Below are 18,741 nucleotides of genomic sequence, written 5' to 3'. Positions count from 1 at the left end.
TTCAAATCAAGATTTGGTAAATGTGCACTTTGATGATACTTATTATTAATTTTAAACATGTGGGTAGTATAATTAAATGCTGTAGAAAAGTGCTGCAACACTGTTCAGTTTGGGATTTATATCACACTACAGTGAAAAGTGTGATATTTGTCATTTTATTATTATTATTATTATTATTATCATTATTATTATTGTCGTTGCTGTTATTGAGTTATGGCTATGTTTTTCTGTGACCTATGAACTCATGGCAGATAATGAATATTGGACGCATGGACAGATGAAATGTGACACAAAAAATCCACTAGATGGCACAAGTCCCCCCTGTTTTAGAGACACTTGAGTCTGCATCACACCACTTTAAATCAACTGGTCACTTATAACATAGATATGTTATATAATCTATGCAGGGGTGTGTTTCCGTTGTGAACTGATGTCAGTCCACGTCCAAGTGTCCCGCTCCTCCTCTTTGACACAGAAGTTAGTGAACACTGACGAATGTCATCAGCCTGTGTTTTTAGTGAGATGAGGTGGCAGTTGGTGGATTAGTGGCGGCCGCAGTAATTGAGCTCATATCATTGAATCTGTGAAGCAGTCTTTATGAGTTGTGGAAAATCATTAGCCGTGTTAATTAGCTCGTAAATCCAATTAACCTTGGACCCAGACAATGTGTGCATCAATTCCTGTGAGGAATTAAGGATTTTATTAAAACACGGGAAAAACGCAGTGAGATGCGTGTGTTTGTGTGTGTGGGCATCGAGATTAGGTGTGTTTACAGTCATCCACTCGGCTACAAATTCTGTGTGCAGCAATGTTTTGAGCCAACATGGCCGCCAAGCAGGCCACAGATCACCACAGATCCCCACAGATGACCTTTGAAAACTGCTTTCCTTTTACATTGCCCATCTTTTTATTCTTCTTCTTCTTCTTTTACTTAATGTGAATCCTATTTTGAATAGATCAACGTTTTACACCCTGTTCATTTCTACTTTATTATATTTAATTTCACTTTCTTCTGCATGACTTTCCTGACTCCATCATCATGATGAACATGCATGGTCATGCAGCGCTGAGTCATCCTCTAATGATGCATGAATAGAAAAATGCAAACCAGGCCACACGACTGCCTGGCCTTTTGACCCCGGCCTGCCCAGTGGTCAGCCTCATCGATCTCCGGGAGGTGACCGTAACGGAAAAGAGAAACTCATTAAGGATCTCTAAGTGGCTTTTGGGTTTCTGTGTCACTCTCAAAAGAAGCTCTGCCAGTATATAAGACATGTCGTTCGCACCAGGAAACATACGAGAATCATTCAGGAGCTGATCTGAAACAAGAACTTCAAGTCTTCGCTGATTTCAACGCAACAAGTGAGTACATTTTGTTCACAGAGCGTTCATTTTGCTGTCAGTCACAGAAATGAGTTCATTTCTCCATCTCCTGCCTGTTGTTTTCCTTCAGTCTCTCCGCAGAAATGACTGGAGCTGCCGTATCCGTGTGCCTTCTTTTTCTCGTGTCTCTATGTTCGGCGTGTTACATCTCAAACTGTCCCATCGGCGGGAAGAGGTCCATCATGGACGCGCCCCTTCGCAAGGTGAGCTTCTTTTATGGATCTCTAAGATTTAACAATAGCAAAGCATTAGTTTCAACCTTTTCACTACAGTTCGGCCATTCACCCATTCACTCACACATTCATGCAGCCTAATTATGTGCAGCCTCTGTTCGATCAGATAGCTTATCATATCATTTCACACACTGTTTCTTGCCAAGTGTAGACCAGCAGATTCTGGGATGGGACCATGACTCACTCTATACCGCTGATCCATGTCATGTAGTGGAAAAATAGTATTGGAAATGTTTATTGGAGAAACAGAGGAGAGACATTTTATGACATTAAAGACATAAAAGAATCAGAATCATCATAGTCATTAATGTAGCTGTTGGTCAATGTGTGGCTCATTTTACGTAGTAGAACTATTATACTACAGCAAAATTCATGATAATATATGACTACAGGCCGTATTATAATTTTCTTGTTTTATGTTTCCTTCCCCAGTGCATGTCATGTGGCCCCGGAGACAGGGGCCGCTGCTTCGGCCCCGGTATCTGCTGCGGTGAGGGCCTGGGCTGCCTGCTGGGCTCCCCGGAAACAGCTCACTGTGTGGAGGAGAACTACCTGCTGACCCCCTGCCAGGCAGGAGGGAGACCGTGTGGCTCTGAGGGAGGACGTTGTGCTGCTGCAGGTCTCTGCTGCGATGCAGGTCAGCAAAAAATCTTGTTTTATAGTCGCGTTTCTCAATCCCCGTCGTGCATGTTTTTGGCGTTTCGCCTGCTCCAAAGGTCTGACAACAAATCCACTCATTTGAATAATCTAAATATCTAAAACATGGACCAGGATTGGAAAACCCTGGCTAAGGTATAAAGGCAGTCACTCATTTTTACCACATGTTAAGCTTTTCATGTTTTATTTAACACCTTTTTTTGTGGTTGTGACAAGTCAGATGTTGGACTCACATAGTGTCACATGACACCCAAAAATCTGAAACGTAGCTTGAGGATAACACAAAATGGCCATTGGTTTAATTGCTAAATTAAACCAATAATAATGCATCTAATTTTGAACACTTTTTTATTGGCCTTTGAAATTTCAATCTCTAAATAAACCTGGGGTGAAAAGCATAATAATTACCCTCTATAATAACGTTAAACTACTCACACACATCAGGATTATCAGGATTTTACTCATTCCTGCTAAGCATTTGAGTAAATACTCAGCACATAGTGTGTGTGTTTGTGTTGTTTTCTCAACATCTGTCTGATGTTTGATTACTTTGATTTACCTTAGAATATCTTATCTGAGCTGTGAGTTTACTTCAGTAACAGTTGATTCTAATTTCAGTCACGGTGAACTCACATTTGTTCTCTTGGTGTGAAAGGTCGTTGGTCTGATAACGACACGTCGTAAAACTAATAACCACTCCTGTCTTTAACCACAGAGGGTTGTACCACAGACCAGTCCTGCGACGAGGAAGGAGAAGATTTGGAAGGCTCTGACCCCAGTGACCTCATCCTCAGGCTGCTGCAACTGGCCGGTCACACCTCTCCTCATCAAATCCACAAGTGAGCTGTTTCTGACGTCTCAGGAATCTACCCCCGGATGTTGAGCTGAAACTGGACCAGTTACAGTTCAAATCTTTGTATTTCTATGTTTGTCATCATCACTCTGAATGGACTCTTTCTGTATTTCTGTAGAGTTCCTTTGTCAATATATTTTTCTGTATGAAAACAGGGGATGAATATGGACAGTGGTCATCCAGATATCTGCATGTTGAAATAAAGTTTTGAGAGAGTATATATACTTGTGTGTTTTTATTTTAGAGCATAAAAACCCTCCTAAATCCTTCTCTGTGTTTACCACTGTCACTCAGTGTCCAAACACCTTTAGCCAACTTTATCTGTCACATGTCACTCATTTGCACTGTAACCGATTGCCACACAAATCCAACAGATCCACAAGCGAGGCTCTGTGTGACTCAGCGTCACTGTTGAAACAGTCGTCTCGTGTGCCGCTAACCTTTGATTCATTTATGTTTACTTCATGATCAAACGGCAACTTCTCGCCAAATACGTTCAAAAGCAGCCTGACGTTATCACACGAGTCGGAAGACGCAGATGATGAAATCATTCAGTCCACTGTGCCGTGGACTGAATGATTTCATCATCCTGTATCTTGGTCTGGCTGCTCTTTGAAAGGCTTATCTTGAAATGTCACATCACCAAAGTAAAGTGATAAAATAAAGGCTATAGTTCACACTGTTGAAGTGATAGAATGAACCACGAGGGGTTTTACTGCGTTACTGCAAACCGCATACATTTATTTTGTTTTGCATTAATAATACAAAAGAACCTACTTAATATGCATTTCATGGATGGTGCACTGTAATCTGTGAAACTTCAATCCATTTTTTTGTGATTAGTGAGCTGTATTTTTGTAGATTTTTTCAAAAGCCTAAGGCAAATCTAAAAAAAAAAAGACATTCAACTCTCAGGGATCTTTGAAACATCTTTGAAACTCCTGCTCCCTTTACAACCCTTCCTTATATATTCTAAAGAGCCTAAAAATTTGCATACAACATAAACACAGAGAGGAGGTGGCAGGGAATGAAAACAGCAGGGAGAAACAGGATAGAAAAGGGGAAACTTAAAGCAAACAGCCAAAATTTAAGGGTCGAGGGATGAACTGAAACTGGAGAGCAGCATTATGCACTGCGAGGACTCACTGGGTATAGGATTCACGCAAAGTCATTGACATTGAAAAGTGCAGTGTGTGCATATCTGCAACAAAATGTACTCTCCTGCACAGTTTGCACCGTTTCCCCTGTGCATTGAGGGTTACCTAACTTCAGTCTGGTCACTCTGTACTGCTTTGTTATCTCTCACACTATGTCCTTATCAGTGCTCTGTGGCTCATCTGTGAGCTCTCTGTGTTGCATGAAATGGGCCTGGATCTGCCTTAATTTGAGACACCTGTGGTTAATGATTGCCCGCGCTGCAGCTTGAGAGTATAAAACAGGCAAATGCCGCTGCTGTCTTCACCTTCACTGTCTGCCAGACTGCCACCATGTCTTTCTGTGGAAAGTACCAGCTTGAGTCTCAGGAGAACTTTGAGTCGTTCATGAAGGCAATTGGTAAGATTTATGGCTTCCATGCTTGTTGTACTTATTTATAGTGGTTTAATATAAAATGTTGTCTTTCTGAAAGCCTTAAAAACGTGCAACTTTTATTGCATTAAAGTTAACGTCCCTGCATGTTTTAGGTCTCCCTGATGAGCTCATCCAGAAAGGCAAAGACATCAAGAGCGTCTCAGAGATTGAGGAGACCGGTGACGACTTCAAGGTGACCGTCACAACTGGCTCTAAGGTCCTTGTTAACGCTTTCACCATTGGAAAGGAAGCCGAGCTGGAGACCGTCACCGGGGAGAAGATCAAGGTGAGCCAAGCTTCAGTGACTCAAGACGCCAAGCGTGTGATCACAATCTGAAACGCTAAAAATCCCTCACGCACTGAAACAGAATTGCCTCAGATGAAGCCTGATTTTAATTCTATTTCTGTCTGCTGTGTTGCTGCAGTCGGTGGTACATCGTGACGGCAACAAGCTGAAGGTCTCCCTGAAGGGAATTGAGTCCGTCACAGAACTGGTCGATGGGAACACGATTGTTAATGTGAGTATGCAAACTGAGAAATTTGATTCTGTGGTTTATTGTGACCAGCTTTTAACATTTACTTTTTGCTTTTTCTCTGCACAGACGATGACTCTTGGTACCATCGTATACAAGAGGACGAGCAAACGAATGTAAAGATCTGCCCTGGGGAAAATAAAACCTTAAAAGCTACTCTGTCTTTTGGTTTTCTTGACTTAATTAAATGAAGCTGGAAAAGCGAACTTTTTTTTTTTTTTTTTTTTTTTTTTTTTTGTGTATCCGTAATGGCAACTGACCTTGCTGATACGGTAGAAGGCCAGCATGTCATGGTTTAAAGTCTCAGAACAGCTTATCTAAAATGCACTTCTGTCTTGGGATGAAAGGGCACAGCTTTTAAAAATTACTTCCAAACCTTCCAGCTGCTCTTGTTTTCTTTGATGGGGGCGTAACATCCATGTGACTCTAAAATCACGCTCTCTGCTTTTTGTACTGTGGAGTTTGAACTAGGGATGTTCTAGAGATCGAGTGACTGATAGTGGTGTTGATGGCTAATTCTAACAGCTGTCTTTACATTTGTAAAATGCTACCTGTGCAGGGGTATAAGAGAGGCTTTTAATGATAAAATGACTGCTGCATACTGGGATTATAGCTTTGCTCCTGTGGGAGCTTTTGCTGGGCAAAGTTGTATGGTGTTTAAATTCAAACACACTGGCTACCAGTTTGTTTATTAGGATGGATTTTTCAAATTCTCTTTCCATTTAAATCATTAGATGATCTGGCACCTCCAATATGTCTCCAGTTGGCGATTTTTTTTTTTTAGAAGTCCCAAAAACAACAGCTCTGGAATGCCCTGCCCTGGCACATTAGATGAGCCTCTTGTGCCTTTTACATAGTCTTTGAAAACCCATTACTCCACGGCATTTAACACCGGTTGAGCTGGCATTTGTTTTGCTTTTACTATGCTCCGTATCTTTCTATTTTTACCGATTCTTACATGGATGCATATTTTAATTGACATCATTCTGTGCAGCATGTTGGTCAACCTCGGTTGTTTTGTTAAATGTGCTCTACAAATAACTTCAATTTAATGTCCAGGACTAATGAGCTGCAATGGAAGCATCTTGATAAAGTCAGCAATTCATGCCCAGAGGAAACTTGCAAACAAAAAGGCCTTTTATCAGAATAGGTCATTGGAGCACACTGTTTTATGTGGATTTCAATGGCAACATGGCCAACAGGAAGGGAATTGGACTTGTAACCAGAGGGTTGCTTATTCAAATCCCAGGAAATTTTGTGGTCTGGGAGCAGGGCAACCGTTGCTCCCTGGGTGCAGATAAGCGTGGGTTAATTGAGGTCAAACTCACTATCGCTAATTGGCGTATGTGCAAATAAAAGATTGTTCTATTCAGAATCACTGACTAACTCAATAGTCTGTGGTTAAGTGAGTTTGTATGTTAATAGTTGACTTAATGTCGTCACTGAAAGTATAATTTTAGGATGTGTTTGAAGTGAAAGATTAAGATCTTTATACAGTATACATGCAAATTATAAGAAACCTGATTTAAAAAAATACTGCCATTGTGGGTATTGTTTTTTATTCTGTACCATTATCATGAATTTCTATAGTTATGCTCTGTTTGGAGTCTGCAAAATGTAAATGTAAAGTGTAACTTAAAAAAAAAGGGGGGGGGGGGTACAATGAAAAATCATCATGTGACTATTTGTAAAGACTCTCACGCCATCATTCAAAACAGTAAATAGGATGCATTTATTGACTGACATCCGTCGATTACTTCCTCCGGTGGAAGAGATTCTTGATCCCCTCTTCCACCGAATTGGGTTCGTGCAACATGGTCATGGGTCTGTTCTTCAGCGCTGCCTCTCTCATACTGTGGTAAACATATTCGTTCTCCTTGAACATCCTCAGCTCCATCTCTGTCTGGACTCGCATGGACTGTGGAGACAGCAGGAAGGGAACATAATAACAGTTTTTCAGGTAAATTCAATTCAAGTGTTCAATGCTGTTTTGAATGCCGGTTTTTGAGGGGTCTACCTCCAGGTCCTTGGTGATTGGATGTGTTGGGCCATGGGTGACCATGAGAATGGCATAAGCCTTGCAGACCATGCCGTGTCCGACTTCTATCAGCCCAGCTTGCCAGTGGTTCACTCCTGCACGCATGGCAGCCATACCGAGAGCGGCATTGTTTGGGTGGTACAGCTTCCTGTGAGAGGAAGGCTTGAATGACTTGACTCATCCATGTCTTTATCGTCAATACAAAGTAGAAAATGACATAAAAGAAGCACACGGGGATGTGTACAGTGTCTTTCGCACTCACATGTATCCTTCCACCATTTTACGGGCATAATCTGCGGCCTCTTCAAAGAACTGCAGGTAAGCTTGCACCTCACTGTACGTGCTCCACACCCTCAACAGGTAGATGTGACTGTCAGCCAAAACTGGCTCTGTTTTATCGATGCAGTCCTTGCAGAACTTAACAACCTGAAGTGGAAAAATCAATCAAACACAGTCTTTGTAAGATATAGGGGAAAAGCAATGCTTGTCATATATGGTTGAATCAAGTTCAATGACATTGGATGATACAATACCTCATGATAGTCGCCATTTAGCCGAGCCTTTTCCATCTTCTCCAGCATTTCATAGACATAGTCTGTTGCCTCTTTTACCTGCTCCTCTGAAGGCTAGAGGGTTGGAGATAGGAGAGATTTTACTAGTGGGTTTCCAACACTGGTGAAACTGTTGCACTGCATGCTTTTCCGCTTTTCCACTAGCCTCGCCACGGCACGGCATGGTTATATAGCTTTTCCATTAGCGATAGTACCTGGTACTTTTTTTAAGTACGTGCTCAGGCTAGATTCAAAGCGAGCTGAGCCGATACTATGTGTCAACTGAACAATGCCAAACTGTAGATAAAAAGATTTAACAATCCTGAAAATGTGGGCTAATCTCCAACATTTTGCAAGGAAATGTCTAAAATCTCACCATGTAACAGAGGAGTCTGGTGTTTTTAGCAACAGCACTGCTGAACTCTGAATCACAAAACCTACCACTGTATTTTAGTTCAGTGACTGTGTCAAATGGAGTCTGTGCTCCGGTCATGGAGGAAGTACTGAACTAATCTTTTTAATTCTCTGATTCTAATGATTCAGTACATCGAAAACAACTGCTTTACAAGTCACGAGTCACTAGTTTGTTGTCACGTTGTCGCATTGCGTCGCGTAGAAAATGAAGTCACGGCAGTTTCACGCAGCCGTGCTGTGATGATCCCGCCCACGTTGTTTTGTTTGAGGCCATAAATGCAATGGCTATTTATCTCCAGTAGAGCCAAAAATATACTCCGGAAGTTATAATCGCAATCAAGCATATTGTCATACTTTTGGTTAATATGGCTGCGGGGATCAATTTAGTGTGTTCAATTATCAATAAACAATGTGCAATGCGTTGCTCAGGGGAACCCCAGCCCTTGGCCTAGTGAGGATTCTGGTTACAAGCCCAATGCCCTTTTGCTCAGCTATGGTAACACAGAGAGAGAGAGAGAGAGAGAGGGAGAGGGAGGGAGTGATAAAAAGCTGAAAGAATTGGGGATTATCTTTGCTTTAAATAGCCACTGTGGCTCTGCTTCTCATGTTTCACGTGTTGTCGTCATCTATTAGTCTGCACTAAAAGTGGCAACGACGTTTGGCCTTACCTTGTATGGTATAACAATAATAATAATAATTTAAAAAAATCAGATCAATAGCAAAATCAACACAAGCACACACACAGACAGACTCGAACCTTGACTCCTTCCACTTCCCTTCCCCCCATCTTCAAGTCGTCCTTGATGTGGTCCTTGCAGTGCTCACATGTGCAGTCGAAGAAGTACTGTGTCTTCAGCAGCCGTTTTCTCTCCTCGGACAAATTCAAGAAGTCCACATATGAGACTGTCAGCTCCTCGCCCTCTGCGATCTTACCCAAAGAGCGCAGCTCAATCCTGAGGAGGCAAAAAACACAGTCACACGCAGAAGACGGCACTAAACCCTTAAAAGTACACTGTCCATAGAGTTAAATCATTAAGACTTTCAATTATAGTCTTTAAATCATAAAGAAACCCTGTTCCATTGTGATAGAAAAAACTAAATTACATACAGTATACTCATGATCACAAGAGAATGTTTGTTACCACTTTTTATACCTGACCTTTTTGATTTGTTCATAAAAAATCAGAAAGCGAACAATTAAAGGTGCATTATGTAATAAATCTAAAGCAACTGGTCATAAAATCCTCCTAATATGTCACAGAGACTCAGGAATAATGTTAATATAACAAACTGAACTCACCAACAACAACAGTACAGCCAAAATATATGCATAAAAAAAAATATATTTTGCAGACTGCAAATCCTGTTTATGTTTTGAAATCATGTTTTGGCATGTGGCGCCACCTACCGCCGTCTACCAATCATTGCAGTCGGTAGAGTCTCAGCTGCCGAGCAACCACGGGTTGCCAGTTACGTCAGAAAACGAATCCTAAAAGACCTTGGTATATTGAATTTGAATGTAGTAACCGTTTTTGGCCACATTCTTACATATGACACCTTTAAGTGCGATGTAAATATGAAATAGTTATGAACACTGACACTATCAAGATTTGCATTTGATAGTGTTACATGTGTTAGAGGTGAAGTAGAATGAAATACTCTAACTGTGTCGGCATTAAAGAGTCACACATGGCCACACACACAGTGACAAACCAGTCGTATAAGTGAAGATGAAAATGTGGGGTTTAAAAAAAGATAAAGAAAAAAGATTAGAGCATTCAAGATGACGTGTTTATTCCTGGCATTAACATTGTCTGTGTGTAAGTATAGGAGTGGATTAACCCACGGTAAATAAAGGACATATCTATGATATGATCATTCAAACCACTCTTGGCTGTGGATGTACCAAGCTTGAGTTTCCCTCTTATATTTGAGGCAGTCTCACATGCACATACACACACATATGCAAACATATGCCACACCTCATATTTAAATTGTATTTTAATGAAGTCAGGAAAACTACTCTGCTGTCTGCTTCGATTATCGTCTCATTCTCTGTCACTTCCCATAGCTGTCATTTCCCTGAGAGTGAATCTTCCTGCCTGAGTTCTAACACTCTGCTGTCATGTATGTGCGTCCTCCTCATCATCACCACCAAGTCTTCACAGATCCACCATTCCTCATTTCTCATCGGGATCACCAACCTCCATCACCACCAAGTTATTAATGAAAACTCAAATTTCATACATAATCTGGGTTCAATCATAGTTTGGGTTCTTGCGAAGTCAGGGTGGCCGAGTGGTCTAAGGCGCCAGACTCAAGGACAAATTCCTTCCTGGGAAAATGGGACTTCTGGTCTCCGAATGGAGGCGTGGGTTCAAATCCCACTCCTGACAGAAAGTTTTTCCTATCTAATGGAGTTCTTTCCAAGACTATACTTCTAAATATGTAGCTCAGGGTTTCTCACTCCTGGTCCTGGGGAGCCACTGTCCTGGACGTTTTAGACCACATGTGTCAAACTCAAGGCCCGGGAGCCAGATGTGGCCCACCATGTCATTTTATTAATCAATTGGTCTTAAAAAACTGTGTTAAAATAGGTCCATGCTGCTTTAAGGCGGGCGTTGACCATGAACTACATTTCCCACAATGCATTGCAATTGCGTTACCCGCAAAGTGACGGCACCGCCACTAGATCGGATTGTATATGAATACAGAAAGAAAGTTATTTAGCAAAATGTTACAGAGTAGTTACCTTTATATTACATTTGGTTACATTTAGTTACATTTATTCTGTATGACAGTTTACTTACATTTATTCTGGTCCTTTGAGGGTAACCGTTATGCTGATATGACCCATGAGTTTGACACCCCTGTTTTAGATGTTTCCCTGCTCAAACACACCTGATTCAAATGTTCAGCTCGTCAGTAATCTCTGCTGAAGCCTGATAACGACCTATTTATTTAAATCAGGTGTGTTGGAGCAGGGAAACATGCAGGACAGTGGCTCCCCAGGACCAGGAGGGAGAAACCCTGAAGCTTATTCTTCTTTTGTAAGTCGCTTTGGATAATATGCTTAAATGCTTAATGTTTATTTAAATGTTTTCAATTTGTTTTTGATTACAATAAGGCTATGCAAGTCTTTTGTTGGGTTTTTATGACACAATATTGGTTATGACTAGCTAGCTAGTACGTAGCAGCTAGCTAAAAACTAGCAAACACGCTTTTAAAACTAACTCACAAAACAAAAAGTCCAAATTAAATAAATACTAAAAAAAAAAAAATCCCCCAAACTGAGGGGGGAATTAGAAATGTAAGGTTTACAAGTTGTTAGTCTATATAGTTTAGTTAAATTGTGTATACAGCTTGTAGGGGTGGGGGGGGGAAATCAATTCACACAGGAATCGTGATTCTAATCATGCACGATTCTGAATCGATTCAGAATCGGTTTTTTTTTTTTTTTTTACGAGTTTCTATTTTGAAAAACCACATAAAACACCAGTTTGTGTTATTTGTGTACAGTTTATTTTTGTAACTTCTGGGAGAAAAAGGCAGCTAGCCTAAGCTTTTATTTATGCCATTTTTTTTGTACAGTAAATACGTTTTTATTTGTTTTGAATGAATTTGTGTTATCACATTATCTTATACAAGCTGTATTGTTTTGATGCCATAATTTGCCTTAAGAATCAAATCGAATCATGAGCCACCCAAAGATTCACATCCCTAACAGTTAGCTATTTACACATTTAAATGTTCCCAATTATTAAATGCATATTTGCATGTTTAAATATTTACATCAGCATGTTTAAAAACCTTGAATAATTAGCTGATTCTGCCTTTGTGGTTCTGACTCACATTTACATGTCTAAGTCCTTCTAGCTTCTCAGTGGTTGATTCACACACAAGTGTTAAAATCAAAATTGTTGAAATCAACAAATCGCTCTGTTCACTCACTCACTCATTCATCTTCTGCCACTTTATCCTCCACATGAGGGTCATGGGGGTTGCTGGAGCCAATCCCAGCTGACCCAGGGTGAAAGTCATTGGACACACCAGACACAGGTCAGTCCAGGGTCAAACACACACATACACACAGACAAAAAAACCACTCACGCTCACATTCACTTATTTTGTTACATTTATTTTCATTCACTCTTGTCTCTCTTGAGTGAATTTATTTGAATTTTAAATAAATCCACTTTTAAATCATTAAAATCTTCTCCTTTTTCTTTGCCATAACCAAGAGCCAGGATTTGACAACTGAACTGATAGACACTGCCCCTTTATTTCCCATTCAATGATTTATATGTGGTGGGACAAGATAATCCTGTGACCCTCATGTGGAGGATAAAGCGTTAGACGATTAATGAATGTTCTCTCCTGTGTCTGATCAACTTTAGACACATAAATAATGCTATGTGTGAGCAGACATGCTGTACCTACTGCACGTGTTAATGCCAGGATGAAAACCACTGAGTCACAGCAAATCTACAAAATACTATTAAGACGAAGATGAAATTGGAGTTATATGAAATGATACTAACTCACCGGCCACCTTATTAGGTACACATGTTCATCTGCTTATGAACACAACTATGTAACGCAACTCAAAGCATGTAAGCATCTAGGCGTGGTCAAGAAGACAAAGCTGCTGACGTTCAAACTGAGCATTAAAAGGTGATTTATGTGACTTTACATGTGCCATGGTTGTTGGTACCAGACAGGTCTGAGTATTTCAGAAACTGCTGATCTACACTCTTAGAAATAAAAGTGCTAAGTAGAACCATATAAGATTCTTTGGCTTGTCCTCATAGGAGAATCCTTTTTTATGAAGGTTCCACCTGGAACCCTAAGTGTTACCAAGAACCTCAGCCCTTGTAGAAGAACACTTTTGGAACCCTTATTTCTAAGAGTGTATAGAGAATGGTCCAAATGGTTGTCCAGGCAAAAATGCTGTCTTCAGTCTAGCCATTCAGAAGAATGGCCAGACTGGCGACCACTTGATATAACCAAGTTATACAGAATCTCTGACCGCACAACACGTCGAACCTCTAAGGAGGCGGCCACATCGGTGCCGTTACTGACACTTACGCGTGTATCTAATAAAGTGGCCACTGTGTGTCTTGGTGAAGCAGGGAAGTCTAAATGAAACTTAAAAATGCTTCGGTTGAGGTAACGCACCTCTGTTGAGAATGAAACATAGTATTCACAGCTGATCGACTGAAAGACAAACAGGAAGCAGTTGTCTGACAAACAACCATTGACACACTACATATACTACAGTATACATGTTTTTTTGTGTTTTTTTACATACTTGCCATGGTTGAGGATTACAGTGCAGTTTGGCCAGCAGTCGTGATTCAAAAGACACAAATTTGGGAAAAGGCCGACTCCTACCGCCTGAAGGCCTCTCTGGTCACTCACTGTAAAGCCATTGCAATTGATCTGGACGAGAAAGAGATATATACATGTGCATGAACATGCTGAATTAACATTTTCCAGAGCACTTGTGAATATTTTCTCCGTATTATTTCTTGTATGTGACAACAAGTGATGGCGGTGCTTAATCTGGGGAAACCTCAGCGAGAAGCTGTGAAATTATAACTGAGCTGAAAAATGTCTCTCTCTTTTTTACTGTGGTTAATTGGAATTGTGAGCTTTTATCCTTTTGTGACGAACTTATGTCCAGTAGATTTCAAACTGAACGGCCCCCGGTTCTTTCATTTCTTGGTAACTATTGTTCTGATCACATATAATTTCACATGTGATGATTTGCTCCCAGAGAATCATCATTCACATGACCTGCCGCTGGTGAATAACTTCTTTTGTTTGCACAAGGTGTCTTTAGGGGAGGGAGTTCCACTGTCCTCTTTTACTGTGTCATTGAAAGACGCCATGATTTCGGCACACAAAGCAGCTATAGAATAAATAAAATATTATTATTATTATTATTATTATTGTTCATTACATTTCTAGAGTGCTTTTCTAGACACCCAAAGGACTTTACAAATTGGCCATTATTAATTAACACATTATCACAGGTGGTGGTAAGCTACGTGTAGCCACAGCTGCTCTGGAGCAGACAGACGGAAGCGTGGCTGCCAACGTGTACCAACCAACCAACACCATCATTCATACAAACATTCATCGCATGTTTTTTCGAACTGTGGGAGGAAGCCGGAGAACCCGGAGAAAACCCACGCACACACGGGGAGAACATGCAAACTCCTTGCCACTACACCAAACAAAAACATGCTGATACATCAAGACGCACCACTCCAAATAAATGTGAGATTTCGTCAACTGTGTGTTGTTTGCTACTTCGGGGCCAGTAGTCAAGGAAGTTGTGGATGTCCACTTTGAACTCCTTCAGCTCCTCCTCTTCCATGTCAGCGACATGATCCTCCAGCTCCTCCAGCGTCGTCAGCTGCATGTCAGACACCACGCTACCTTCCTTGTCGAGTCGCCACAGGATGCGCGCCACCAAACTATAGCCGAAAAAACAACAGTCAATAGACATGCAGCTCATTATATAACGTGCTAAATCAATGTCACACTAAACAAGTTTCTTCTTTTACTTTAGAAAAAGGGTTATGTAAAACCTAAATCAACTAAATGAACAAGGCTTCTGTGAGCACACTGCACTATGAGTAATTACATTATGTGACCCTGAATGTAGGCAATTGAATAAATATTATTATACAAATATTTAATTTATTTTTGATAAATGGCTGAGCGTGGCACAGCGCAACCCTCATGTGGAGGATAAAGTGGTAGAAGATGGATGGATTGATGGTTGATTATCTACATATATAGAGTGTAAAGTTGCAGAGTGACCACATAAACCTTTATTTTACTCACCGGATGTTTTCGTTTGGTGCTTTGCCAAACGCCTTGGTGGCACCGCATTCTTGCTTGTGCTCGGCCCAGCCGGCTCTTTGGCAGGTTCGGTCACAGTAGTGAGCGAATTTGCACTGGCCGCACCTTTGGAGCTTGTCTTGTCTGCGGAAGCAGCTGTGGCAAATACGCTCGGCTAAACTGCAGGAAAAGAGGAGAAGCCGTGTGGATACAATGACGATTATGTTTTTTTTTTTTACCTTTCGTGTAATTTATTGCAAATATTTCAGATGGGAAAGGAAACCTGTCTACAGTTACTTTAAAAACAGATAAATTGTTTAATTTTCCATCAGCTGAAGATGGATCTATAAAAGAAAGATGCAAGGAATTTTGAGTAAATTATAATTCTATTAGAAGAAGAAGAATTGGTCTGATTTATATAGAGCTTTTCTAATCTTGATGAGCTGCTTTACACTACAGTTTTTCCATTCACATGCTGCAACATGGGGTTAAGTGTCTTGCTCAAGGACACATATAGACTAGCAGAGCCAGGAATTAAACTCACAACCTAGTTGAAAGACAATTCTCCCTACCGCTGAGCCACCATGGTTCAATCCTAACTCCTAACCTTTTTAATACTTTTACTTCTAAAACTTAAAGTACATATAATACCATACAAAGTATATTTTCCATTAATAATCATACTATACTGGAAAATAAAACAACTCAATGCAGAATGTCACAATTTTAAAGAGATATTCTGTGACAAACAATGTTGATGCTGTGTGAATGGGGTGACATGATACAGGTCATTGTTTCCATGACGAGTGAGTGCAAAGTTCTATCCTGGAGATAAGCTCTGTCTCCGCTGAAGACGCAGTCATCTACAGTGAAATGTGATATTACACCCACTGGATCAGGGGTCTGCTACCTTTACGATGAAAAACAATAACATGTATAAAGGTTTTTATACAGGTGTACTATATATGTATATATATATAAGAATGATAAATTGTTGCATTTGTGAAATTTAAAAGAAAACGCTTGACATTTCATGGCTTTTCCTACCCAAACTCTTACAAAGTGGAATGAAATACATATAAATATATAGACCAAGGCCTTCCATTGTTTGTGGCAAACTAATGAAACTAAAAGTAACCTACTTTGGAATAAATAAAGCAATATTTGGATTTTATGTAGTTCCTGCTTGACAAAACCTGCTTGGGATTAATTATTTGGACCCAAAAATGTGTCCTTCTTTACGTACACATTACTTCATTTAAGTAAGTAAATTAATAATAATAATAATAATAATAATAATAATAAGTAAATTTACCTCCCATATTTAAAAAAAATAAAATAAATTAAAACACTTTTATCACCAATGACAACTTTTTCCTTCTTTTTTCTTCACAGTAAGCCCCTGGCCACATGAGGCCCTAGGGCCACAGGTTGCAGACCCCTGCACAAGATGACCCAAATCGTGAATAAATGTTCCTAATTCTTAAGGGAATGACAGAAAACGTGTGGACACACCCTTACTGCATCACCGTACCTGTCGAACACAACAGCTGCAACGCTGGGTTCAGAAAAAATGACATCTCCGGCCCAAAACTCCTTGGTCGCCTTCAGGCCCCGCCCCTTTCCAGGTGAGTCAAATATCGCCACGTTGTCCATGGTAGCTGCGCAGGTTTCCTGAGACGCTGGCGTGTGCAAGCTGAGCTGAGTGTGGATCAGAGAGGAGGCTAAAATACAGCGACAGGGTAGTTGAGGAACGTGTGGACCAATGTGTGCCCTCTGTGTCCGTCAATGACAACAGTGCATTCCTCAGCTAAGGTACTAAAATAGCCGCCTAACTATTGCACTGTACCAAGAAAGACAGAGAATGGGTTGGTGGTCATTTGTGTCATCAGTTCATTGTGGAGTTTGATGTCTTTACTGAGCAGATCTGTCAATAAATCAAACAGCCTGGCTTGGGATTGACACAACTTTGAATTATAGTTTGAGATTTCTCTTGATTCGTTTAAGTATTTGGTCTCACTTTCAGTTTGTGATGCTGGTGACTGACCCCAGGCTGTGACTTGGTAGGGTCCTGGTCACTGAGGGTTATTTTTGGAGCCTCAGTTGGTGCCGTCTGTCAGGAGTGTGTGGTGATGTTGGACAGCTGCGAGACATTTGATAGAAACGGGAGCTGATGGGTGTCCCTGCCTCTCGTGTGTTCTGGGGCCTTCTCTAACTTACTCTCTCTTACTCACATCCACAATCCAACAAGTACTTACTGCTGTATTTATATCTTTGTGAGGTCCAAAAACTGTAAAAACCTATCTTTATGTGGTCATTTTGACCTTTTGTGGGGGGGGGGGGGATTTTAGGATTATGGTTAGAATTGTGTTTAAGTTAGGGTTGGGTTTCAAATCCCTTCTTAAAACCCACCTCTTCTCTTTGGCCTTCGACACTTTGCAAGATGTTTGATTTTTATTGTATGGGTGCCATTTTCCTTGTGTTTTTATGATTTTTAAATTATTTTAATTATATCTATTTTATGTTATTTTATTGTATTTCATTTTGTAGGTTAGTCATTGTGTGTTTTATGTACTATGTACAGCACTTTGGTCCACTGGGGTTTGTTTAAAGTGCTTAACAAATAAAGTTGGATTGGATTGCGTTAAGGGTTATGGTTAAGCAGTTAGTTGTGATGCTTAAGGTTAGGGTACGGGGGCTAGGGAATGCATTGTCAATGATGTGTCCTCACCAGTGTTGTTATGTAACAAAGGACAAATCCTTTGTTACTGCACTTAGTTAAAAATCATCTATCTGTGCTTTACTTTGCTATTTATATTTCTAGCAACTTTTACTCCACTACATTTCCTCTAACTATCCTCTAACTAGGTGAAACCTTCATAAAAACGTTCTACCTGGGGCCAAAAAGGGTTCTCCTATGAGGACAAGCCGAAGAACCTTATATGGTTCTACTTGGCACTTTTATTTCTAAGAGTGTAGACTGTTCAAACAGATGATCTAGCGTATATGAGTATGTCCACAAGATTTTCAGGCATAGAAATAATGAATTAAATATCACAGTATGAGACATGACAGCATGGTGTTAAAAGGCTACTACAAGCTTTAAAAATACACAGACAGCTGGTCTGGTAAGCATCACACACGCACATGTTTGTACAGCTATTCCTCTGAGGACACTGCATTGACTTCCAGTCATCAGGACACCCTAAACAAGGCACACAACCATAACCAGTAAATGCCTAACCATAACCTTAACCACCTAACTGCAATTCAAAGGCAGAATGAGATTCTGCCTTTTTAGGACCAGGTTTTTGTCTCCATGAGGACTACTGGTCCTCCTGAGAGGGTCAGTGTTAATGCCAGAGAAAATCGAGGACAATCAGCATTATTCTTACACTGAAAGAAAGTTGACAAACTTTAAGAAAATAGTTCAATAGGTAACAACTAACTTGATTACTGTCATTCAAACTAAAGATGGAAGGTTAAACGACAAGTTTGTCAGTCATTTTCTTTTCTTTTTCCAGTGTAGGATCTCTTAATGTGTGCTGTTACACGTTAAGCAGGTCAATAGTGACAAGCGGTGGCTGAATTAAAGGCCCAGCTCTCTTTATCCAGAGTTTTTAACTTTATTAAAGGAATGACATGTGATGATTGG

General features: G+C 40.4%; 3 protein-coding genes across 4 annotated transcripts; 2 read left to right on the top strand and 1 right to left on the bottom strand.

Annotated features, from left to right (window-relative positions):
* Positions 1 to 1,466: 1,466 nt before the first annotated feature.
* LOC310940245 (isotocin-neurophysin IT 1-like) lies at positions 1,467 to 3,116 on the top strand (the record flags this gene model as incomplete). The annotated part of the gene is made up of 3 exons (XM_083905176.1): positions 1,467 to 1,586; positions 2,049 to 2,253; positions 2,989 to 3,116. The coding sequence occupies 3 exons, from the start codon at positions 1,467 to 1,469 to the stop codon at positions 3,114 to 3,116; spliced, it is 453 nt and encodes a 150-aa protein (XP_083761302.1).
* A 1,497-nt stretch (positions 3,117 to 4,613) lies between these two features.
* LOC310939863 (fatty acid-binding protein, liver-type) lies at positions 4,614 to 5,348 on the top strand (the record flags this gene model as incomplete). The annotated part of the gene is made up of 4 exons (XM_083904712.1): positions 4,614 to 4,680; positions 4,809 to 4,981; positions 5,121 to 5,213; positions 5,298 to 5,348. The coding sequence occupies 4 exons, from the start codon at positions 4,614 to 4,616 to the stop codon at positions 5,346 to 5,348; spliced, it is 384 nt and encodes a 127-aa protein (XP_083760838.1).
* A 1,428-nt stretch (positions 5,349 to 6,776) lies between these two features.
* On the bottom strand, positions 6,777 to 16,869 carry smyd1b (SET and MYND domain containing 1b). 2 transcript variants are annotated; one of them, XM_083904708.1, is made up of 10 exons: positions 16,621 to 16,869; positions 15,090 to 15,266; positions 14,503 to 14,716; positions 13,543 to 13,673; positions 13,410 to 13,448; positions 8,989 to 9,184; positions 7,800 to 7,892; positions 7,529 to 7,692; positions 7,246 to 7,414; positions 6,777 to 7,146 (listed from the first exon to the last, which is right to left on the bottom strand). In XM_083904708.1, the coding sequence occupies exons 1-10, from the start codon at positions 16,740 to 16,742 to the stop codon at positions 6,982 to 6,984; spliced, it is 1,470 nt and encodes a 489-aa protein (XP_083760834.1). In that variant the 5' UTR covers positions 16,743 to 16,869; the 3' UTR covers positions 6,777 to 6,981. The 2 variants fall into 2 exon arrangements, with proteins under 2 accessions (XP_083760834.1, XP_083760835.1); XM_083904709.1 differs by lacking the exon at positions 13,410 to 13,448.
* Positions 16,870 to 18,741: the final 1,872 nt, after the last annotated feature.

The sequence above is a fragment of the Microchirus variegatus genome, assembly GCF_963457635.1.
Source record: "Microchirus variegatus genome assembly, chromosome: 18".
NCBI classification, from domain to species: Eukaryota; Metazoa; Chordata; class Actinopteri; order Pleuronectiformes; family Soleidae; genus Microchirus; species Microchirus variegatus.
This window is presented reverse-complemented; position numbering and strand designations above follow the sequence as displayed.